Genomic DNA, 25,606 nt, shown 5'->3' with positions numbered 1-25,606 from the left:
AGGAAACATATGAGAGTATTATACAGGAACCATTTTCTACTAGAAACTCATCCATGAGGACAATTAAGTGAAGGTTTCTACCAGCTCAGCAGGTATTGGAGAGTTCCCAGGAAAGGACGGTCCCTACCCCTGTAAGCTCATGGTCTGAAAAGGCTGCTGAACATTTGATGAAAGTGACCAAGTTTAAGCTTTTGAGTGCTGTCTAATCTGGATTTTTGGTTAACCTGCTCATCAACATCAGTAAAGACTATTCTTTGAACAACAATCTGAGCACCAGTGTAGAGATTCACGGAGACTTGGTAAGTAAAAGACATACAGCATGAATAAAAGTGTAAGGGCCTTGGAACTCTGGGTGGTTATAGGGGCCTGGTGTGCTCCATGCCCAAAAGCCGACTAGGACAAGGACTACAGTATTCATTTAAATACAATTTGGATGCGTAAAACTATGCACAAACGTATTCACTGACCATCAGTTAAGAACATCCAACACCTCTGTATCCTAAGCCAGGTCTCTGGAAAAGGAAACCTGTTTGCGGCTCTTGAGGACTAGAGTTGGCCACCCTTGTCCTAATGTCTATGGCGTTTAAATCAAATCAGCGTCGATACAGGTAATTTATTTTAAACTGGACACTGACATTGTTTATGCCTCTGCCATTAGTTAAGAAGGGGTACCAAAAGAATTACTGAGGGGCAGGGAGAAAAGGAAGAGGAGAGAGGAGGACATAAAAGATAAATCTCTCCAACTCTGACAAAGTCCGGTATTCATCATCAGGGCTATTCATGTCAGGGTTTCACATATACAAAGTGTTACAGTCCCGACAGGTGAATACAGAGGCATTTGCCAACGCGACTGACCTTCCATTGCCTGCTTAAAAAAAAAAAAAAAAAAAAGATCATATCTATAGGGTGGGCAGTGGAGTGAAAGAAATTTGAAGTCAATGTGGAAGTAAGATAGATGCTGGCAACTTCTTCAATTACATTTCAGTTTTTGATATACCACTTACAGGTCCATAAACTTTATTCAAATTTGAATTCCACCAAAATGTACTGTCTAGTAATTAATAACAGCAGTCTACTGTAAACCTAAAAGATAACAACCTACTCTTTTTTTTTTTTTTTATTAAATAGATGTTGTGAAGGCAGAGTCAGCCAGAGCTGTGACCCCCCAAGGCAGAGAATAGCAGGTACCCTGCCTGGTGAATTTGATGCGTTCCAACTGGAACAAGTGAAAGGGCGTCTTCTGCCAGCAATGGCCATCTTCCCTTTAAGGTTGAGTTGGTGGCTGGCAGGGCTTAGAAAGGAGACCTGGAACCAGGACTAAGCAAGAGTGCAGTTTGAAGCTCAAGCAAACACTGGAACAGAAAGCTGAGAGGAGACAAATCAGCAGATTCAAAGCAGCAAGGAATACAGTGGAGTAAATGCAGCGAGCCAAAGTCTGAAAGCAAGATTCCAAGAGGGCCAGAGAACGAGAACCAAGCTCTGGCAACTTGCCGCTTGGATCTGATTTGGGTCCAGATGGGAAACAAGATAGCTACCCACAAAAAGGGTAGGCCATGGAGCAGGAAAAACTGACCAAAATAATCCTATTAGCTCACAGAAGCTGCTGCTCACATATCTACCAAAAATCTTCAGGCTGGAGAAGAGGTGGCTGAGGGGAGATATGACAGAGGTCTATAAAATGAGTAGTAGAGTGGAATGGGTAAATGTGAATCAGTTGTTTATTCTAAGAGTACAAAGACTAATGCATTTAAAATTAATAAGACAAAATATGTTTGTACTCAAAGTTCAATTAAGCTCTGGAATTCTTTGCCAGAGGATGTGGTGAACACTATTAATGTAGCTGTGTTTAGAAAAAGGTTCCGACAAGTTCCTGCAGGAAAAGTCCATACACCATTATTAAGGTAGAATTGCAGAAATGCACTGTTTATTGTTGGGATAAGTAGCTTGGAGTCTGTCTACCCCTTGGGATCCTGCACATACTCGTGACCTGGATTGGCAACTGTTGGAAACAGGATACAGGACTCGATGGACCTTTGGTCTGACCCAAAATGGCAAATCTTATGTAAAATCAAATTCAGGAGAAAATGTACTAGCGCAAACAATTAATGTGCATTAAAAAGCTTGTGTGCGCTATCTTCAAAAGCTTTGATGTGACATCTATGTTCAGGTAATGAGATGCAATTAGCACAGCAAAAAAAAAAAAGATGGTACACAAACTGCTTTAGAGAAGCTTTAATGCAAAAAAGCGCTACACTTCAAGAAGGTGCAGCTAAGTTTCTGCAATATCAGCCCTCTGTGCATGTTCAATAATGCTGACCATTAATATGAATACAGCCCCTCTTTCATGTGTATTAACAGCCAACGTTGGCACACGTCAGTCTCAAAGCACACAAATCGTGCACCATGGCATCAGGCGTACTCCATTTGAAATGTCACATTTTCTTAACCCATCTGTTTATGAAGAGAGCCATATACACGACCAATGTTTAGCAGCTCTACCACAGCTCAGTACACCACCGAATGCCTATAACTACATCTGTCAGACCCATACTGGGCCATCCCTTACTTTACAAGAAGGTAATTACTCTATTTGCACTGGGAACAGCAAATAATCAGAATGTGTGTTTAATACGAGCTGGTGTGCACAGGAAAACCGCGTCTATGGTGTCACGAGTGATGCAAACTCTGCGGTGATTTTTAAATTTTTTTTTTTTTTTAGAGCATCTCCTTTTATTTATTTATTTCACATGTACAGACCGCCTATTAACACTCCTAGGCGGTTTACAATTGCACACTCATAATTTAATCAAGTAAAAACACCTACTTTAAGATCTACTGCATCGCTTTACCCAGCTTATCCTCTTGCTAGTCAATGGCATCACTCAGATGTTCAAGAAAAAAAAAACCCATGGTCTAACCAGGACAGTTTCAATATAAAAAATTAATAAATGTCTTTAAGAAGGCAGCTACTGCAATACTGTACAAAAATAAGATAATGTAAATGCGTATCAGCAACCTGAAACTCCACTTGACGCTTGTTCACTGCAGTACTTTAATGATTTGGCGCACACAGTACTACTTCACACACAGCGAGATGTGATACGGTTGCATTCAAACTGCTTCGCGAGGATGCAAAACTGCGAGGAGCTGGCCCCGTGTTCAGAGCCTCCTTTCTGAAAGCACCAGCGGCGCATCCCCCAAAGGTGAAGCGGGCCAGCGCAGAGGAGGCGGGGGCACACAGGGTCACAGAGCAGCACCCGGACATGCTTCCTGGAATGGAGATGGGGATGAGAAATCTCTGCTATGCCCGACTGGAACTCGCGCTGTGAGCTACATCTAACACAACACAATCCGCAGGATTTGCGCGCTTACACCACAGAGATCAGAGGGACCTTTGGGGCGGTAATCTCCTTTTCTTTAGTTCCCATGCTTTTACCCGCAGGTGGAGACAAATCGGATGACTTCATTTCTTACAATATTACTGTACTGGCTTTTTTTTTAAAACACATTTTACACGGCCAAAAAAAAAAAAAAAATCCCAAACTTTTCTTATAATAACGGACAAAGCCCGACACCTCTCCCCCGCCCAAAGCCCAAAAACCACCACTACAGAGGACAGCACAGCTCCCAAGGAAGATGCAACCCTGCTGGCAAACTTGTATAAACCCCATAAATCAGCAGGGCTCCTGGGTTCGCCCTCCACCCCACCATCTCCATCTCCCAGGTCGTGGTTTGACTGTGATTGCAAGAGCATTAGAAGGAAGCATGACCTGCCCTGCAGGTGCACCGCGCCCTGAACGACAGCCAGCAGGGACGTTTCCGAAACCTCCCTCACTGCCCTGACCTGCAAACCATTTTTTTTTTTTTTTTTGCAGTTGGTGCCCATCCGGAAGCCCCCATCTCCGGGAGGGGAGAAGCCGCAGCTGCATGTAAATGAGCCAACTTCAGACAAAAAAGTTAGCATCTGCTCTGCTCCCACGACCTGCCTCCCGGACAGAAGCCAGGAGGGGACAGAGTGACCGCAGGCCCTGAGAGCAGAGCAGATATTGCCTCAGTTTCATGCCCTCTTGTTAACATTCAGCCGCAGAGAGCAGGCCTCGGGACCAGGCCCCAGCTAGGAAAATAGTACATGGGGCAGTGGTGTTAATTGACAGTTGATGATTCAGTAATTGGTCTTATTTAAGTTACTATGATGTATATTATCATTGTTATGATTTATGATTTTGGTTTCTGTGAAACCATATGTTTGTAATGATTTTAGTTTATGTATGTATTTATGTTCATCGCCTAGGCCTTTTTGTGTTAGGCGTTTAATAAATTTTTTTAAATGTAAAATGTAATTGGCAGAGGGAGGGAGAGAGGAAAGGATTTCTGATCTTTTATTTCTTTAAAAACCAACTGGTGGCTGTATGGATTGGGAAGGAAAGAGGATTTTCTCTTTTCTTTTCTCAAGCCAATACTGTTGGCTGACTTGGCGAGGAAGAGGAAGGAGATAGAGAGGACTTTTTTTTTTTTTTTTCAATAAAAGTATTTTTAGAAAATTGTCAAACTGGCTAATTACCTTCTTAAAATGACACAGACCAGCTGCAGGGTTGACCCATGAGACTATCATGTAGGGGAGGAAAAATATCCTTTCCATCTTGCTCTTTAATTTTCTGGGGCACTCTTTCCCCTCCCCCCCCCTTCCCCCAGCTCATCAATGCTACCAAAGATCCACAAAATTTAAGGAAGGGAGCTAGCTGTACCCTGGCATACCACACCAGTCAACTCATCCTATCTCCAAAGACTTCCTTCTCCCCGCTGACCATCCAACCTACCCAAAGACCTCCTGCCCTCACAGGGTGGATCACTGCTTTCCTCATGAGCCTGGACTCAGGGTGCAGACGGCAGCGGTACACCATTGAGTCCGGAAGGGAGAGAGAAGGCAAAGACGCTCCAGCAAAGTTAAGAGGCAGCGGGTGGTCCTCGATGAGTGATGGCAAACTCCAGTGCTCGAGAGCCACAAACAAGCCAGGTTTTCAGACTATCCACAATGAATATGCATGAGATACATCTGCATACAAGGGAGGCAGGCAGTGCGTGCAAATCCCTCTCATGCATATTCACTGTAGATATCCTGAATACCTGGCCCTTTTGTGGCACTCGAGGACTGGAGTTCACCCATCACTGTCCTATATCATCATCATCATCAAGCTCCAGTACCAAAGGCAAGGTTCTGAACATTTTCTCATGGACTCCAGTAAGCCATTTACGTTCGGGAGCCAAAGATCGGATGGCTCTTATAAGAAGCAGTAGCATATTCACTTTTTCTCACCCCGTTTTATTTAGTTTAGGAAGCACCCCAAATGATGTTACTATATAATTGATAAAAATAATATAGTTTACATAAAGCTATTTGAGGGAACGAACCAAACATCACATTTCATTTTGTATTCTGCACTAGAACAAAAAAAGGTACTTGTTTCTTTTATGGCAGGGTTATACATTCAGAAAAGTTGTGAAACAATCTTCATGCACACGTGGAAGAGGTTTTCTAACTTCTTTACTTGATTTCTTTTTCTGAATTGTTCCAGTCAGCCTTATTTATTTAACAGTTTTTTTATACCGACCTTCATAGTAAATAACCATATCGGATCGGTTTACATTTAACAGGGGGTATAACTGAAGGAAACAATTCGGTTAACAATAGATAACAATAGATATGAATAAGTCAAAGTTACAATCAACTGGAATCGAGAACTTGGAAGCTTATAATAAGCTGGAAGGAAGATAAAGGTAAGTAATAATAATAAATGAATACGATAGTGAAAACGGGTTAAAGCTTGAAGGTGCTTTAACCTGGAGGAGCCAGAGTCCATAGTTCATGGAGATAAGTGTCTAAAGGCCGGGTGCAAGTGGAAGGCCATTAGTGATTGTCTGATGGATCGGAGAAGGCTTGGTGGAAGAGCCACGTCTTCGTGGCTATCTACACAGCAGATTAACACTACAATTTCATTGCCCTCAATTAGCTATCAGTTCAGGATGCTGAAAGCAAGGAAACCCCTCAATATTAAACTTTTTCCCTCTGGCTCTGATTTATTGGGGGGGGGGGGGGGCCGTGTCATCTCATATTTGACGCCATCTTCTATTTGAGCCAACGCGGCGCATGCATGCAGCAGTAAATGCAGATTGGAACAGGAGACGTTTCACAATCAAACAATCGCAGCTGGAATTGCAATCCAGTCTAATCACCGTTAAACTTCAGGAGAATGGTAAAAAGCACCAAATTTCATGGGGACTCATTTATCTGTGCTCTCCCTTGTAGTACCTATGGGGAAATTCTTTCCAAAAAGCAGTCCTATGTGCAACTCACAAATTGAACTGGCAGGGATGGAAGAGAAAAATGTCCTCTTAATGTCACGTCTATGAAACCGGACTTTACTGTACTACTTAGCAGGTTTTACAAGAATCCCGGGCTCTACCCAGTCTGATCTGAATAAAAGCTCACAACCTATTAGATAACCATTCACACAAAAAAAAAAAAAAAAAAAAGTGACTCGAGATGTGGATTTTAAGGCCATCTAAAAAATGTTTCTCCACTGGAGTGTGCAGTTATATGAGCCATCTGTCCCTTGGCAAATTTCATACGCTTTCATGGGTAACAAGCATGCAGGCTGCTGAATACAGCGGGCTTCTAAGTCATTTTCATTGTTTATGGCAGACATTCCAGCTAACAAAAGAGCGATTCTTCCAGGACACATTTTAAAATTCCCTTCTAACATTCCTAACCTGGACTCTGAAAATGGACTGATGAACAGGAGGGGTCAGGTAGATTGAAAAATTGCACCTGCAAATTCCACAGTCTGTGGATTTTTTTTTTTTTTAAATGTAATTTTCTTTTCAAACATGCTTTGCTACAATTTTCTTTGTTTAGCAAGGACCATGAATCAGCCTTCAGGTGCTCTCTCCCGCTTAAAACTAAACAGCCAAGGAGTGGTGTTTAAACCTTCATCAACCGTGATCAAGCAGGACAGAAAAAAAAGGAAGGGTTCTCTGCGTCAGAGAAGGAATAGGTAAAAGGCAAGACATGTGGAATTGAAGGCAGGCAAAAGCAATGAAATATACATGGGAAAACACCAACCTTGCTTAACATCCCGCTGCAGGCTTCAAGCTTATCTGAATTTTTTACATTTTCAATTTCTTAAAACTGCAGTTCAAAGTTCAATCAAAAGTCAGTCACCCCTGAAGACAGGAAGGTTTTTTTTACCCTTTCTTCTCCTGCCTTAAAGCAATGTGTTACTAAAAAGACTGCAGGAACCCCCAAATCCTAACTCCGAAGCAGAGAACCAGAAAGCAGTATGAAAGAAACAAAAATGCAAAAAAAATTGTCCGCATCCTGTGAGAAGCTTCTGTGGATTTCCAGCGGACCAGAAGTAAAAGCAAGAGCTTGCATGACTGGGTCTAGGAAACTGTAAAATAATTGTCAATAACAAAAACTATGCAAAACCAGTTATCCTCCTCTCTTCCCACCTCCCCTCCAAAAAAAATAGCTCCTGCAATTTTGAGCAAAATAAAATTTCTAGCATTCGTGGGAATGGCCCGAGACATGAAGAGCACTTAGTGGCCTAGTTATGAATACTTTCACCAGCGCAGACCCAATAATCTGCAGGGGAGAGACTGCAGATTCAATTTCTTAGCAAAAGGCACTGCCTTCCTCAACCCTCGCTGTAGAGAGGTGGTCAAGGTAATGATTAGTTACCACAGTGACAAGCAACACCAGCTATTATCTTCAAAAACTTAAATTTCTTAACTCTGTTGCTGCCTTTCTTGGTCTTATTCCCCAGCATCTACCTTTAAATGCATTTTACAATCTCTTTCATTTTCATTAAACGAACAGTGTGCACATTTCATCATCACTGTATGAACTTCTAAAATGCATCAGTGCAAAGAACGTGAGCTACAAAAGAAAACTCAAAGCAAGCTAAGAGAGAACAACTACACCATACAAATCATGTAGAGCTCAATTTACCCTCATCAATAAAAAGATCTCAGTGAAGTGTCAAGATCCAAGATATCACACAAGAAAATTAATACCCAGTTAAGCATGCCGATGAAAAAGAGATATTCGCTATGAAACACACAGCCAGCAGGAAAAAACAACAAAAAAAACAAAAACAACCACCTTTGAAGCTCAAAAAGTAAGAGAGCCCTAATACTCCTTCTAGTTTTTTGTTAGAAAAATAGGTGATCACTGGTCAGAATTCAAATGAAAATGTAAGTGAGATCTTGTTAAATTGCTTTATATTTAGCAGGATGTCTTGTAAAACAAAATTCTCTATTGAGAAAATCTTGACAATTTTTCTGTCTTGCCTGAGCTCCTCTAGAAACATTGAGGACATTTTTCACTAAATGACTAAAATCTCCTCTTTCAGACATTTTTCTAAACACAAGTATCTGGATTAAGTGACGTGCAAACCCAACCAACAAAGTAGCAGTAGCCATAGAAAACAGATCTCCGGATACAACGGTTAGATTTTCTTTTCTGCGCTTTACAGAAATTGAAACCTGGAGATGCTGAGCAACCAAGCTGCAGTAAGGTTTTAAAGCAGAACCCGTGACCCGTGTGTTATCTACTGCACGTGTCATTTGCTTCGGGGGGGGGGGGGGGGGCTATTCAATAAAATTCTGTTTCTCAAGCCGCAGAACTATTAGGAAATGGCAAATTAAGGCAATTGGAAGAATGGAATCAACCCTGAGACAACCACCCATAAATTACACATTTTAAACTGTATTTCCTACAATTTCAAGTTTCCTTTTAAAATTTTAAGACTTAGTTCCTATAACACTCCCCAATCTCTTATTTTACAAGTCTCCAATTTCATATTAGCCTGGTGCTGAATTTTTAACTCCAGCTCTTTGAACATCTTATAAAATTCCCTACCACCACATATTCAGTACAAGCCAACATTCTCACACAAAGTGTCTAAAGATCTCAGCAGGAGTACGTTCCTTGCCAGCAAATGTGACAAACCTTAAACATCAGCAGAGTCAACGTCCACCATATCCAATGGGTCTAAAACAGAAGCCTTCACAAAAAGTTCCTACCAGTGGAGTGGTACAGAGACAAATCGCCTGAGGAATTAACCAGCAAGGTAAGCAGAGCAGACCAAGTCGTATCAGATGCCGAGCTGGCATTCCCCTCCAAGCCACGCTGCACATCACATAAAGACCCCTCTGGAGTCGCAACCCAAGAGTCAATCCCTGGCCTCGAGTCTGGCAAGAGTACATCAACAAACTGCAAACTGAGGGGAGGCAACAAAAGAATGGCAGGAAAGAAAGAAAGAAGATGATTATTTCATTTTTGCTGGATGAAAGGGAATTCAGGCTGAGTGGCTATTCCATCCATGAGCCAGACACCTTCAGGGCTCAGACAGCAGGCTGCAGGTCACAGGGCAGGGACCTCTATGAAACGTCATGAACAAAACTAGCCCATTGGATCTAAGAGGGGTTTCTACAGCTGCCTTCACTCCCCCCACCGGTTCCAGAGAATTCAAACCAAGAAAACTGTTCTGGCATTTCTCAACCTGCCAAAACACAGCTCTGTAACCTGCATGAACACGGTTTTGGCATGGCCCAACCTCAGGCAGCCATCTTGGATTCGCATTTTATTAGAATCACGTCCTCCTCCCTCTTCCCTGCCCACCTTTCTGTTGTTCATGCTACATTCCTGCTTTCCATGCTTTATTGCAAGATCTGCAGAGGATTCTGATGCACAGCTGCACCCCGATCTCCATGGCCAACAGTTCCAAAATTAAACAAACATCTCCACAGAAATAAATAAAAACCAGAATATAACAAAAAAGGGAACCTGAACCATTTTAAATGCGGACTACATAAATGTAAGTTTTGCTAGTGCTGCTGCTTTCAATGCCAAAAGGGTTACTGTAAGCTCTTTGTCCTTTCCCTCCGTGTCCATGTTTCAACTGCTTATGATGGCAGCACGACTAGAAAACAGAAGAACAAAAACAAAACTGTAGTTGACGGGAGGCCAGAGGGGCAAAGTAGATGGTGAGAGTACGAAGAGCCAGCATCAAAATGGTGACCGAATACGGAAAAGAAGAAATGCAAATAGGAAATCATGAAGAGTATCACAGATGGAAGGAAGAAAAAAAAGTGAAATCAAGTGCAGCATCTTCGCTGCTGATCAGGAAGCAGAACTTGTGACCCAGGTCCTCTGCAGGGCAATGCACAGTACGAGCAGAGCGGAGGAGCTAAATGACGAGAAAGCAGCAGCTCCCGGAGCGAGTCACTGCAGTGCTTGTAGAACATCTGTCTCCATTATGCCTCGTAAGCATTTCCAAGCAGCAAGCGGACATTTGGATGACCTCCCATTCTCAAAATGTCACAGGCATGGACGTTTAATAAACAGACAGTCTTTCTGGAGGTGCAAGCATCACTCATTTATCTACATTCTGCCTGGATGAGGAAAAACTCATTTGTTCATAAGTGACCTTCAGTTTCAAAGGGCTGGTTTTCGTTTATTTCTTTAAAATAACTACAGTCAAGTAACAGAATTGACATATCACAGGAAGCTTTAGCCAGACTGCATATGTTCCAGCAGCATCCCAGCCAGCCTGTCACCTGCAGCTAAGCGCCTCGCTTCACCCCCAAACAAGCGTCTCATACAGGTGAGAACGCCAGCAACAAAAACGGTAGCAAAACAGATTTGCTTCATACCAGCAGAGTAACCGAATTACAGAGTATCAGATGAATGGATAATGATTGTACAAAATGCAATCACACAGAGCATTGTAAGTTTCTGCAACACTAGAAATTTGTTTCAATTTAGACAACTGTAGCAATAAACTGCTATAAAATGGTATTAAGCACTGAAGTAATGCATTCATCCATCTGCTGAGCAAGAATTGTCCAGAAACATTCCACTGGAAGAATGCACACTCAGATCAATTCTTTTTACCATTGTGAATCTTAAGATGTACTTCTTGGCATAAACAAATCTGGGTTAGAAACAGATACTGATAGAGGTGCCCTAGATCTTGAATTTTCTTTCCATCTCTAAATAAACTCTGCTACAAAGTTAGAAAAGTGAGAGGAACTTCTCTTACTTGCCAATTCTCTCTCTGCTAGTCTGGCCATGCAGGGAACACTGCAACCTGCTATCCAGAAGACCACTGCTAGTCTTGGACCATATTCCAATGACGGGATGCCTGCTTGCTCTCAGGATCTCTTCTGCTGCTGTTCCTCAGCCAGTCCAAGCATGTTCACAGCAATACTGCTGACATAGAAATGCCGACAGAGAAAAAGAATAGAAAAATTAGATTAGCAGCATGAACCAAGAGAACACTAACACCATGTGACATACTTACCTTTACCAGGTTTGGTTTGGTTCAGACTGGTAAGAGATTAATAGAAAAAAGAATTAGCAGATAAATTCCTCTTCTGTTAAGCTTCTGCCAGTCTGTACCATGCAGTCGCTTATTCCAACAGTGTCTTCCTTAGGTGGGCTAAATATGGCTTACAAAACGTCTGATGAACACAATTGCCTGAATCTACCGGTGGATATGACCTTGTTTAGTAAAAAATATGTTCTGACCTACAAGTGGTAGCCTTACAAATCGCTGCCACAGACAATCCCCTAGAGTCATCATTCTGCTATATTTATATATTTATACAGAATGATGAGTCGTGAGAAAAAAGGGGCGAGGGACGATAGTGGACAGCCGGCCGCATCGCAGTGGTGCGGTTTTGCCTGCTGCGATGCAGCCACACACCGCACACTATCGCCCCCATAGCGCCATGGGAAACGGTGGCATTATTTCCGGCACTAATGTGGAAAACATTATCGCCTGCAGCGCTGCCGGGAGAAAACTCCACCCAAACCCCGCCCCCACTCTTCTCTTTCCTCTAATTTGCATGGCACTGCCTCGATGCAGCCGTTATCGCATGCGATAAGGCCCTAATGCATGCGATAACGGCCCATCATAGAATAAAGAATGACCCTGTTTGTCTGTGATGTTGTCACAGCTCACACTCACTACTCCCGAGACGGAAAAACCTGCAAAACACATAAGCCTCAAAAATACAATTTGTTCCCATCCAGCAATAGATGTTGTAGAAGCTTGTTTACCCTTGTTTGCCTCAAATTAAAAAAAATAAAAAACAAAAAAAAACCTGCTCTAATTTCCTGAAGGATTCAACTTTCCCATATGAAAATAATGTTATAGTTGTCTTAATATCAAGGCAGAGCTAAATTCTCTAAGGGAATATTTGTGCTCCAGGTTTAAGATAGGCAATATCATTCTCATTCAAAACAAATGCTGAATTCACCTTAGAAAGAAATCAGGAAGAGTCCTGTCCTTCAAACTACCTTATAGCTAAAGTACGAAGAAAAGGAGACCTGGAAGACATCTTGCTGACTCTTCTCACCGAACAAACTTCATCAGGAAAAACATGCTGATCAGCAGCAGCTCGCTTTCAGGAATGGGTCCAGTGGCTCTTCTCCCGCTGGCAAGGCCTGTGAAACCCCACCAACCTCTCTACCGCCACCACCTTTAAAATAAATGTCTTTACAGCTGGATCTGATGAGCCACGGAAAAGCAAAGTGGGAAAACAAGCTCCGTGAGCCGGGTCTAACCCATGGGTTGTAGTTTGGAGGTCCCTGGTCCGATTGATGGAAAGAAAGATTTCACACAAAAAGTCTTCAGTACCATGAATATGTTGTCCAGGACTAGGTAAAAAAAAATGAACACAACCACCAATTTCTTCAGCAAGAAATAATTTAATTTGAACAAACACCTGAAAACCTCTCTGTTACGGGTAGAAGAATCACTGCTTTTATGTCCAGTTGATGCTTTGCCTGCCTTAGGACGACGGAGCAAAAAAAAAAAAAAAAGTCATTGGCCTGGGCAGGAAGAAATCTTTTTACCACATTTAATACCTATTAGTCTCTTACTGATACATTCGAAAGTGTCCTCTGCCTTTGAAGTCTTCTCCTTCATAAAGCTCCCCTCCATCTCCAGGGCAAGAGCCCAAGGAACACTGTTTGAAAGGAACTTTTACTGCCCCTGCCTGCTTTTCCCTTCCCTTGATTCTGAAATAGAGAGGAATTATGTTAGGAATTCCTGTAGGATTTCAAGCAAGCCCTCTTTCTGTAATCTCTCTGAAAGACTCTTTAAGAAGTACCTCCGAGGCTTCCTCCTCAGCAGAAAAGTCTTCTTGCTCTCTGCCAGATCTTTTACGAACTTATCCAGATGTGAGCCAACTAGACAGTTGTCTTCAAAGGATGACTATCAAGTGCACCTTAGATGGACGTCAACCAAATCCTGCTTTGGAGAGAGGCATGACTGAGAACCCATATACCATCACCTTTAGTCATGATCTATGGGAGACCTTTATCCATGCCTATCATTCCCTCCCATCAGGGCCTCTCTTTCAAGCTGAAGAGTCCATGTCACAGTGACTCTGGATGCACACGCCGAGGGCATTGCAATCTATATTATAGTCCCATTATAACCTGTACATCCTATTTAGAAATGTTTCCATATACTTGCCTACACTATCATTCATGGATGCTGCTCCATTTATGGGACGTACCTTGAGGTTTGATAGACTTGATATAGTACTATCCATCTTAAAGGCCAAGCCTCATTGGTCCATTTCTCCCGTCACTATTCTGCTCAGCTAAGATAGAAACTTTGAAAATGGCTCCCTGGTGGTTCAGGTGAACTGTTCGCTATAATCTCTCTTACCACAGAAAAGGGAAATATCTGGGACGTGAAAGGACTTCCCAGAACAGGACCTGCCAGCCTTCTCAGGCTACTTTGCTTCTAATAGCAGGACTGAAACCACCCAGCTGTTAACAGTTCTCTCTCTGATTCTTCAAACAGTTGAGGTCTTCCAGCCACCACCTACTCCTCCTCCTTTCCTTCTGAGTTGGAAGTCAGCTCCCCTAAAGCTACTGAAAAGACCTCTCTGGATGAAGTCAGAGATTGTGAGGACTTGAGAGAAGACAGACTAAGAGACCTAACACTCTGGGAGCTAGGGCCTCTTTCAAAAAGGCACACACTTGCCCTGAAACGCTCGTTCAGCCAGTTTGTAATACAATATTAAAGATCTGTCACGGCATCATTCCCCCAAGCACACTGGGGTCTCGTCCGCTCTTGCACGCCCTTCCTTCTCTTTGGCATCCGAGGATCTCTCCTCAATCTCTGAATCTATCCTTTTACAGGCTACATACTGATCTGGCACTAGTAAGAGATATTCATTTCTCATAATTTCGGCAAAAAACAAGCCCTTAGGTTTCCCCCCCCCCCCCCCCCCCCGACTTCTTTTCCATGAGGAAACAAGGAACTCTTAATAACTGAATGCTGTCTCAGGAAAGCAACCCAGGATGACCCAGCTAACCACTGCCTGCTGTTTCAGACCCAGCATCTCCATCGTTCACACACAGTCCCAAGATCGTGAGAAACCCAGAGGTTGGAGCCCAAGACAGTCCCAGAGTCCCTTTCAAGTGCCAATATAGTCCCCTCTAGCTAAACGTAAAATAGAAACTTGTAGCATGAGGATTCTGCTTCTGAATGCCGGCAGACCAAAGCAAATACTGCAGGAAGAGGCTTCATGAGAGCTCATCCTACAAAGGCTGGCATTGGTCTGTCATCTGGTAATGCTCTACCCTACACGACACAGGCTGGCAGAGACAAAAGGATTTATATTCTCTCAATCCTAACCTTCCAAAAAAATCCATTCACTGATAAAATTACTCCCAGAACGCATGTTAGATTTATGAAATGTTAACATTACTATATAACTAAATGCAAGACAGGCTCAGGAAAAAAAAAAAAAAAGGGAGCATGGAATTATTTTCCACAAGTCCTCACTTCACTTTCTTACTAATAAATCTGATAGGTACTCAGAACAGGTTTCAAACATTAATACAAATGTGAATGAAGGTCAAATGGAATGTCTGGCAAACTTTCCTGCAGGAACATTACTATCGTCAATACTAGCCAGATATAAACTTGCTACTGCTTCCTGTGTTGGTCTTACTCCTAGTTCTCATTTTATTTTGCTCTTAAATTTAGTTTATTGTATATTCTCATCTTTCTTGAAATAAAAGCTGCATTTCAGTTGAAGCATGACTGTGGATGACTGTGTCCCTTTACATCTAGCAAACGTCCCCCGAGTCATGAAAAGCAACAAAGGCTTCTCCCAATATGGTGAGCCAAGGGGAGCTGACATTTCAAAGCCACACGAAACGTGCACCTCTGAGCACGCTTACATCTTCTCTCAGCTGCAATCCAAAGGCAACCTCTAGCACCATTCATCTCCAATAAATCCCTCTACCAACTCCCAGAGCTCAAACATCAGGGCACAATGACACTTCCCAGCTGGAACCACAAAAAGTACACGTCTTATTATGGCCACACCTCATGTAAAGCTTCCTGCAGCCCATGTTATAGCCCTACTATATAGAGAATGAATAGCAGAAAACAGCAATTTCCACTTTTGCCTTAATCTCGTTATCTCGTTTTAATTGTTATCTTGTCTTAATAATGTATTTATTTAGTATACTTATTTTCTTAAAGATCAACTACTTTGGTTTATTTATGCTTTTAGTATAGATGTAAATGTATGTTTTCTATAGTTATAGAGGTTATTATGTTTTTTAAATTGTAGCTGTTATTACTATTTTAATATGTGTATTGTATTTCTCTAATTTATATATTGAAAACCGTTGTGATGGTCCCAACTGATGCGACGGTACAGAAAATGTATAAAACCATAAACCATATTTCATGTGCAGCAGCTCAAGTACGGTGGTTTTCATAAGGAGCAGTCCTACAGGGCTTCAATTTACTTAGACTCATAATGGCACAAGTAGTTAAGTAGAAGAAACTTTGAATGACTAAAAACACTAGTATTTCCTCAGAGACGAACAGGCACACCTTTATGGCATTTTGCCCTCACACCTGAGTGGTAAAATAGTGATTTACAAACAGGTTTTTAAAACAGACAACTCTCATTCACAACAGAACTTCTGTACGTTAGTGATTAACCTTGTAATAACTGCATGGCTGACACTCAAAACGTGAAATAAAAATATAGCACATGGTGACTGCCAATGGCCCAGGCCAGGCCAAAGAGAGAGACATTTCCGCTTACATGGGTCAAACCAGAAGAGCCATTTCTGCTCTGGCAAGCCCAGGTCAGAATGTGCAAACTATGGGGGTAATTTTATGTTTAAATTTATTAACAAACTAAAATGCATTTGGTTTCTGAAGTGCACTCCCCATTTTATCTCCATTTCCCCAGATGGCCAAATCCAACTCAGAGTGTTCACCAAAGAAGTCTCCCTGGTAACCCTTAATCTTGGTCCATATTATCTCGGTAAAACTGCAATCTTATGGGTACAGTAAACTCAACTGAACTACAATCATGGGACCTAAATACAATTATTCAGCAAATACATGCACAAGTTGCAGCAATTTTCAAAGCAAACTTAATGCATGTAAGTCCACTTTGAAAGTTATCCCACCAAATTTATCCACATACAAATACACCTGCTATTACAAGCGGAGAAAATTCAGGATTTCAATATCTAAAAAAAAAAAAAAAAAAAAAGATTAACTCAAATCTAATCAACTCATCCCTGGGGATGTTTCCACTCAGTTTGGGTTCACATGGATGTTTACCTACATATCGGGCAGGCAGTGTTGGAACAGGCTATGTCTGCAGGTAACACGCTGAAAAAGTCTTTGAAAATTATCCTCCCCATGCATATTCAGATAAATATTAAGCTGATGAGTGAACTGAGGCTCAGCTAAATCAAATGCAGTGGCATGTAATTGTTTCTGTTCTATTATACATTATTGTAAACCTACCAGCCATGAAAGAAAACAGTCATCACCACTTTAAAGAAGGCAATGAAACCAATTACACAAAAGCATTACTGTTTTCGCTCATCACTATTCAACTACCTTTCACAATTGTGTTTTAAAAGAACGTATTTAAACAGAGGCATACCTAGAGTATTTGGCACCTGGGCTGGATTCTTATTTGGCACCCCTCTCCAATATATAATTTTAAAATTCCCTAAACATTAATAAAATATTTCAAAAACAGCAGACACATCAAACACCCAATAATTAAAACTAATAAGGATTTTAAAAATCTACCGCTCTCCATATCTGTCATCCTAAGATTGTTGTATTCTGGGGGCACACATGCACACACAAACGCACACACACACACAATTTGCTCTCTCTCATAGACACACACACATACATGCTTGGTGCGAGACAGAGGGAGCATGTGTGTGAGAGAAACACACTTTCTCTGTGTCTCCTTCACACGCTAACACACACACATGCTTCCTCTCTCTCTCATACGCACATATGCAGACAAAAACTAAACTAGAAACCACAAGCCAAATTCTGTATGCAGTGCAACAACAGAAAAGCAGAAAATCACTATTCCTCAAAACAATACAATCAAGAAATATAAATTAATCTGAATAGTAAAACCATATTAAAAGTAATACATTTCAAAAGCTGATTAATAGAATATTCAATAATTAGAAGCTCCTATACAAATTTTTAAACATTTCCCAAGCATCGATAAAATATGTCAAAAGAGCAGACATAAATACCCAATAATTAAAACTAATAAGGATTTTTAAAATCTCCTGCTCTTCATATCTGTCATCCTAAGATTGATGTAAACTCAAGGCACTCATGCGCGCACAAACAAAATATGCTCCCTCTCTCTCACACACATACACACTTCCTCTGAGTCTCTCTCACAGACATGCTTTCTCCTCTCTCACATGCTAACACACACACATATGCTTCCTCTATCTAACACATACACACACACATGCAGACAAGCCAGATTCTGTGTGCAGTGCAACAATGGAGAAGCAGAAAACCACTATTTCTCGAAACAATAAAATCAAGAAATATAAATCAATCAGAATAGTAAAACCATACTAAAAAATATACATTTCAAAACAGCTGATTAATAGAATATTCAATAATTAGAAGCTCCTATACAAATTTTTTAAAATTTCCTAAACTGATAAAATATTTCAAAACAGCAGACATCAAATAACACCCAGTAATTAAAACTAATAAAGGATTTTAAAAATCCCCACTCTCCATACCTGTCACCCTCAGATCATCATAAACTGGGGTACACACACACACAAACAAAATATGCTCCCTCTGTCTCTCACACACATACATGCTTGTTGAAAGACAGAGGGAGCTTGAGTGTGTGTGTGTGTGTGTGTGTGTGTAAGAAAAAGAAACATTTCCTCCATCTCTTCCTCACCCATACACACTTCCTCTATCTCTCACACACGATTCCTGTCTCACCCACCACACACACACACGTACCCACAGACACCCTCTCATATATATTATACATAGGCACACACATTCTCTCTTCTATACAACTCACCATCTCATACACACACAAACACACACCCCCACACTTACTCTCACAGGACCAGTCTCTCCGTTCTTCGGTCGCCAGTGGCACCGCAGGGCCTCTTCTTTGGCCGCAGGTTCCAAGAGCATCTTTGCCATCGGCTCCAGGAAATGCCAGCGGTGCCAGTGACCACTGCTGCAGATCCTTGCTTTTGCTGGCAAGATTTCCCCGACACATCACTGTTCCGTCCCGCCGTAGGACGTTCCTGCCAGCAGCAATGCCTCCCCTAACCCTGTTGCCACCTGGGCGGACTCCCCCTCCCCTCCTTAGTACACCTCTGTATTTAAATATAAAGGAGAAAGCAAGAACACTTCTCTACGAGCCAGACATACTACAGGGGTTTTCCCATTTTACGACTCTGGTTTTAATTACTAGTTAATTGTACCTGAATGTCACTTGCCTTGACCTACTAAGGAAAAGGCATGAGTCAAATACACACTAAATATATAAATAAATGGGGAGAGCAGCACTGCAAATTTCAATTTCATATACCAGGTCTGCACAGCAAAACGTCCTGCACTTTTTAATAGGTAACGTATAGTTCAACACTTGCGTACCAAGCTGCCGAGAAGAATAATAGTAAAAAATGTTATGCACTTGGGTGCAGAGAAAGTTCTGCCTTTGCAAGACTGTTTTATTGCATGAAGCATAGCAAATGGTTTTATTAATTTTGTATAGGTTATTCATTTTCCAGTATAACACAGACCAAAGGGTCTCTTTCACTTAATATCTTCACTTGGATAATAGCAAGCAGTGGGTGCTTAAAGTATATAAGAGCACATGGAGTGGGAGCCATCCTCCATTGTGGCACTTCCAGTTTTCAGCAGTCAAAGTTTAGAGATGCTCTGAAAATTTTTGACAGGTACCAGAAGGGTAGCTTTAATCCTTTGATCTCTTGGTTATCGACTCAGCCGCCTTCCACTGTGCCACTTTACTACATGTAAAGTGTAAATGGGCCTGTCGCCATATATTGGGCAGGATAAATAAAGGTCTATTTTAAGCAAAGGATGGCTACAGAAAATCCATTACCCCTTGCAGATATACAACTAGATACAGTCTTAATTCCTGCTGGATTTTACATACCTATCAACAAGACTAAGTTAGAGAAGCAAAATAATTTTTAAAAGACAGCAGTAATAGAAACAGAAAATATTCCAAATGTGATCTTCCATATTCCAGGCCAGAATGAAAGCAAAAGGTTCCCCCACTGTCTCGTTTATAAATAAAAACAGAGGAAACAAAACTGTTATTCCATCTTGACAAGGAATATGAAAGCAGGCCAGAATATCTTCAAGTCCTATAACAGATCATCAGGTAAGGAAGGCTTTTCAAAAGACTACACACATCACATAACATTAACATATAACTAGTATATAGGTAGCTGATAGATTTTACTAAGTAATACAAAATAAACAAGTTAAAAACAATAGTGGCTAGATCACCAGCATGTCTTGCAGCCTGACTGCTTGTGGCCAATTGACCTCAGATCCCTACATTTGCCTTTTTTTTTTTTTTTTTTGCATTAGTGCCAATGTTTACAACAATAAACTGATCACTCATCATACATATTTGTAAAGAACGAAACACAAGGACACGGATTAAGGAATTCACCATGACCTCATGTTTAACAAACTGAAGTGATAACAGTTGGAAGACACAAAAATAGACAAAATCAGATGATCTGGACTTCTGAAACACATGACCCAGTAATGTTTTACCATCACGGTTTGACAGCTCTCAAATGTACAGCAGCTCACAATACACTCTGTAGGAATGAAACACCTCACCTAGCTTGCAAATAAGAACAATCCTCCTCATAACACCTTTCTGGAAAAATAGCAGCCTGGGTGGAGTAAAGACTTCTGAACAAAAACAATTATTCTGGCTCTCATGAGTTCATTCTTAACATATGTCACATCTCCGATCAATGGTGGGCAAGTAGAGAAAATGCCACAGAATGAATTATTTATTGGTATTTTCTGCAAACATTGGTTTACAATTGCTCAGCAGCAGCACATTTCAAACACTGGATCATAGCAATGCCAATAGGTTTCTTGCTCTAGTATTCAGAAAAATGTATATTAAAAAATGTTTTCATCCACAAAATCATAAAACAAGGGCCATTTCCAAGGCATAAGGAGTACCTGTTACTAAGTTACTCATGCAGACAGATCTCTGACTTGCTTAGTTGCTCCAGATGCAAAAAGAGAAAAGCATGTTAAATAAGAGAAATCTAACCTATCTACTTAGATGACATATTCTCAAATAGTTTTTTAGGACTGTAGTTGTTTATTGCATATATTTGATTCATTTTCAGCCAAAGATCAATAGAAGGCAGGGATGAGAAGTTACTTTGTTTATACCGTACTAACTACTTACAGATTGCTGCACAAAATCAGAAAAGACAAGGCAAAAAATTGTCATGTATCCATCTCAACAGAATTAGCAACAATGAATATTTGCTAAAAAAAGCAAAACATGAGACACAGAAAATATGTATCTGTGCCCGCATGTAGAGCTTTTAAATCTTAGTATTTTAATCAAATACAAAATAAGCATACATAGATTGCCTGTTTTATTTTTAGAAAATGTAATATCCAGATCTGAAACATGAAATTACCAAGAGAAACATAAAAGGCAGGGAATCGTTTTTCCATCTTCACACACCGAGCAGTCAGGCACCGGGGCACACGTACAGGAAAACAGGGCATTCTCGCTTTGGTACACTCACCTTCTGTTTTTGCCGAATGACTTCGAAGGTCCTCCGACTTCTGAAAACTGATGCTTGCATATGCACGTAAATCGTCGCTCGAGGTACTCCCACAAGGCTGATTGGGGGATTTAGGCTGCAGGGAAGCACACTCCGGGCTGTTCAAATCCTTGGCTAGATCGAGATCGATATAGTTCAGGCCGTTTTCCAAAGTTCCCACCCCGGGGAAAAGGTGGACGGCTCCCTGGGGCTGCTCCTTTCTCACCTCCCCCGGCTTCAGCCACACGTTCTCGAAGGACGCCGAGCTGTGGCGCTTGACATCCTCGCCGTAAGGCAAAGCCACGTTGGCCCGGGCGCTGGGGGTGGACGAGAAGGTCTCCGAGCTGTGGCGCCTCCTGCCCTGCGGGTCGGCCCGGATGACTTTGGCACTCTGACTGTGGCCGGGGCTAAGGCTGACGCGGGTGAAGGCGCTGAGGCCCGACCCCTGGCCCGGGAGCGAGTCCGGCAGCCCCTCGGGCCGCGGGGGGGCCCCCAGGGGCCCCGCCGGGGAGGGCTCCAGCAGCAGGGCCCTGCTCTGCATCTCGGCGTAAGTGCGGCCGCCGCCGCTCTCCGCAGCGGCCGCCGGCATCTCGGCGTAGTCCGAGCAGGAGGCGCCCACCACCTGCATGCTCACGTAGTCCCGGGGCGCCGCCGGGTGGGCGCGGAGGCCGGGGGCACGGGCCGCCGATTGGCCCGGGGGCGGCGGGAGGGCGGGTGGCGCGTAGGCCGGTCTGCAGGGCCGGGCCCCCAGGTCCATGTGCATGTACTCGGCCAGGTTTTCCCTCTGCGGGATGACCCTGCTCTCGACGTAGGGGGGCGGGGAGCAGAGGGACACCGAGCTGTAGGAGAAGGCCTTGTCGCCGAACTCGATGTTGACGTATTCCCCGGGGCTCTTGGGCTCCGGGGTGGCGTCGCGGGCCCGGGGCAGGGTGCTGGCCTTGGCGCCGTCCAGGGAGAGGCGGGTGGGTCGGGTCAGCCTGCCCTTCGTCTGCACGGCGGAATCCACCTTGCGGGGATGGTTCGGCCCCGGCTGCCCGCCGCCCTCCTGGCCCCCCAGGCTGTCGCTGCTGGTGGAGGAGGAGGAGGAGGAGGAGGAATCGTCGGCGCAGAGCAGGCGGCCGGCGCTCAGCGGGACGCGCAGCGGGCCCTCTTCGTTCTTCCGGTGGACGTGCTTGAAGGAGCGCGGCAGGGAGAAGTAGGAGTAGACGACGGGCTTGGGGGGCTCGTCCACCGCGTTCAGGTAGCAGTCGGGCGGGGTGCTGGTGGTGGAGCCGCTGGCCGGGGACATGTTGATGTAGTCGGTGCAGGGCAGCTTGCCCTCGTTGCTCTCCACGGAGAGCTTGGGGTTGGCGCCGCTGGTCCACATGGTGCCGTCGGGGGAGCAGCTGCCGCTGGGGGACATCATCACGTAGCCATTGGAGTCCACCTGCGGGTGCCGCCGGGGGTTGATGATCTGCTGCGGGGCGGAGACGCTCTTGGGGCTCATGGGCATGTAGTCGCCGGTCTTGGCGGGCAGGGGGGCCACCCCCGGCGACATGGGCATGTAGCCGTCGTCGGCGCGGCGGCTGCCCCGGCCGCCCTGCAGGTGCAGCTCCAGGCACTCCTCCGGGTAGGAGTGGGTGGGCACGAAAGCGGAGTGCCGGTAGGAGGCCACCCGCTGGCAGGGGTAAGAAGGCATCATCTCGGTGTACTCCTCGATGGAGGCGATGGAGGACTGCGAAGGGGTCTTCTGGTGCGAAATGGCGGGGGGAGAGGTCCCCGCCGAGTGAGTCCTCTTCCGGAAGCCCTTCTCCAGCTCCGCCTCGTCCCCCCTGGCGGGAGCGCCCCGCGGGTGGCCCCGACCGAAGTGCCCCTGGGGGGCCAGGCTGGCCCTGCCCATGCAGATGTAGCTGCCGAGGTCCTCCTCCCGCGCCGGCGGGGTCTGGCCCAGGGAGTCGGGGGTGACGCTGCGGAACGAGTTCCTGAAGTCGCAGGGGCTGGAGCCGTACTCGTCCGAGGAGATGAAGCCCCCGTCGCTGGGCGAGCCCGACACCGAGGCGCTGGAGCGGCGGGGGAAGAGGCCGTCGGAGGTGGAGCCGTGGCCGCTGGTGCTGCTGGAGGACAGGCTCACCGGGCTGGTTGCCGAGGGCGAGCAGCGGGAGGAGGGCATGGGGATTGAGCGGCTGTGGTTCAGGGGCGGGTGGAGGCGGGCGCTGCCCCGCTGGCGGTGGGAGTGCGTCCGGTTGGCGCTGGGGCTGACCGGGCTGCCGTCCATCGAGGCCGGCCTGGACATGGTGCCCTCGCCGTCGCTGGAGGCGCGCACCCTGAAGGAGCTCTGCTTGGCCAGGTTGGCGGGCGAAGTGGCGGTGACGCTCTCGGTGCGGGACCGCCGGCTCAGGCCCACCTGGCTGGGTGGCGGGTGGTTGAGGTGGTGCCGGCGAAGGGGCACCGAGATGGGGTTGGAGCAGTTGGAGGAAGACTGGCTCTTGCTGCGGGGGCGGAACTCCTCGCTCATGGCTTTCATGGCCTCCAGGATGGTCTCGTGCATGTTCTGGGCCACCACCGAGTCGTCCACCTGCATCCAGAACTCGCCCGGCCCGGTGACCGCCGAGCGGCCCACCTCGATGAAGAAGAAGTTCTCGGAGTGGCCGCAGCGCCGGATGTTCATCAACTGCAGCACCACCGCCGCTGCGTCCGAGTTGAGCTTCACGAAGCTAATGGTTTTGTGAGTCAGGCACAAGCGGTAGATTCCGATCAGGTTCTTCGACTGCCCCAGGCCCTTGGGCTTCAGGATCACTTGCCAAACTTCCTTGAACGCCGGCCCGGGGGCCACCTCGCCGTAGCTCTCCTCCCCCTCGCCGTGGGCGTCGTGGCTCTTGCCCCGGTTGTGCAGATCCACCAGCGACTGGTACCAGCTCTCCTGCTCCTGCTCGCTGTCGGCGGCGATGGCGAAGTACTCATCCTTAGTGTAGAGAGCCACTAGGTGCTTGTTCTTTGAGTCCGCCCTCTTGTTGATGTTAAAACAGTTCTCCAGCGGGATGGACCTCTTCGGGGCTCCCGACTTATGTCTCCACTTCTTCTCGTTCTCGTAATACTCAATCCGGGCGGGCCCTGACTCGCTGTTAGTCCTTAGGACGAAAAATCGCTTGTGCATGCTTTTGGGTTTCCTCAGATAACCCACCTTCTTGACGTCTGAAAAGCTCTCGTTGTCCGTCGGGCTTGCCATGGTGGCAGTTGCAACACGAGGGAACCAAAATCAGAGGCAAATACGTACGATGAATCACATCAAATGCATAAAAAGTAGGGCAGATTTCCCCTTCCAGTAGCACAAAAAAAAACAAAACAATAAACAATAAAAATTCGGAGTTCTGAAGAAAAAACTACATAAAGGGATCAAACGCGTCGCCTTGAAGCTGACAGACTTTTGCTTTTCAATTTGCTGCCAAAATAACCCGTAGGTGATAGAGTCTCTCTTGAAAAAGTCCAAGCCAATCCTGCCCAGACGAAAGTGGCGCTCCAGTCGGGGAGGAATTCATCTTTCGGCCGTTGCTCTGCTTCTTCTGCAGCCGGAGCACAAGTTTGCGTCTGCCAGTAATAATTTAGGAGGATTGGGCAACAAACAGATCCTTCGAGCTCTTCTGGCCACCAGTCCGGATCTCCCACCGCTGCCTCTGCTCCCGCTGTTACTCCTGCCACACACTAGTACTATCCCCCTCACCAAAAAAAAAAAAAAAAATCACGGCGTGAGCGCGACCCCATTCAGTCCCATCTCGGTGGAAAAGAAAAGTGCCATTTCAACAGAAAATGATAGCAGCCAGCTCCCCCCTCGTTAGCAGCTGCAGCCCAAGGGGGCTCGGAACCCGGGCTGTGGGGTGGAGGGGGGAGGGAAATACCACCCAAATCGGGAAAAGCAAAGAAACGCAGGGACTTGCTCGCCAGGCGACTTCTACGGAGTTTGTGCAAAGCCCCGAACCAAAACAAGCCGCTGTGTCTGCGCTTCCCGGAGCGCGCGAGCCCCTCACAACCCCTCCCCTGCAGCAGGCAGCAGCCACCGCCTCCGTCTCGCTCTCAGGCTCAGCGCTAGCACGTGACACGCCAGTGCTTAGCCCGGCCCCCGTCTCCGCAGCCTACCCTGCTAACACAACATTCCATTCTGTCCGCATACTACCTCTGAGCTCCTGGGGACCGCTGCGAGGGAGAAGGAAGGGGCGGGGGAGGGGAACCGCTATCCGATTGGTTACTACTGCTGCCAAGTCAAAGCTTCATTTTCTGTTGCCCTGCCTACTACTAAATGACATGAAGGTAGGCTGAAGAACAGCGTAGTAAAAAGGCGTAGACACCGTTTGGCGGCGTGTTATTTATAAACTAGTGGTTGTGAATCTCTGCAGT

The 25,606-nt window shown here is 45.0% G+C and overlaps 1 protein-coding gene across 2 annotated transcripts in view; it reads right to left on the bottom strand.

The window, feature by feature from the left end:
- The window catches only part of IRS1 (insulin receptor substrate 1), a 149,291-nt gene extending 123,920 nt beyond the window's left edge, over window positions 1–25,371 (bottom strand). Inside the window, exons 1-2 of one of the 2 annotated variants that reach the window (XM_029615049.1) lie at window positions 21,221–25,371; window positions 11,637–11,649 (exon numbers count right to left, since the gene is read on the bottom strand). In XM_029615049.1, the coding sequence (XP_029470909.1) occupies window positions 11,645–11,649; window positions 21,221–24,443 (3,228 nt within the window). In that variant the 5' untranslated portion in view covers window positions 24,444–25,371 and the 3' untranslated portion in view covers window positions 11,637–11,644. Of the gene's footprint in view, window positions 1–11,636; window positions 11,650–21,220 lie in introns of those variants that run through there. The other variant, XM_029615048.1, reaches the window with a different exon arrangement.
- Window positions 25,372–25,606: the final 235 nt, after the last annotated feature.

This window comes from Rhinatrema bivittatum, chromosome 9 (genome assembly GCF_901001135.1).
Source record: "Rhinatrema bivittatum chromosome 9, aRhiBiv1.1, whole genome shotgun sequence".
Classification (NCBI taxonomy): domain Eukaryota; kingdom Metazoa; phylum Chordata; class Amphibia; order Gymnophiona; family Rhinatrematidae; genus Rhinatrema; species Rhinatrema bivittatum.
Note: the sequence above shows the minus strand (reverse complement) of the source record. Positions and strands in the feature narration are given on the sequence as shown.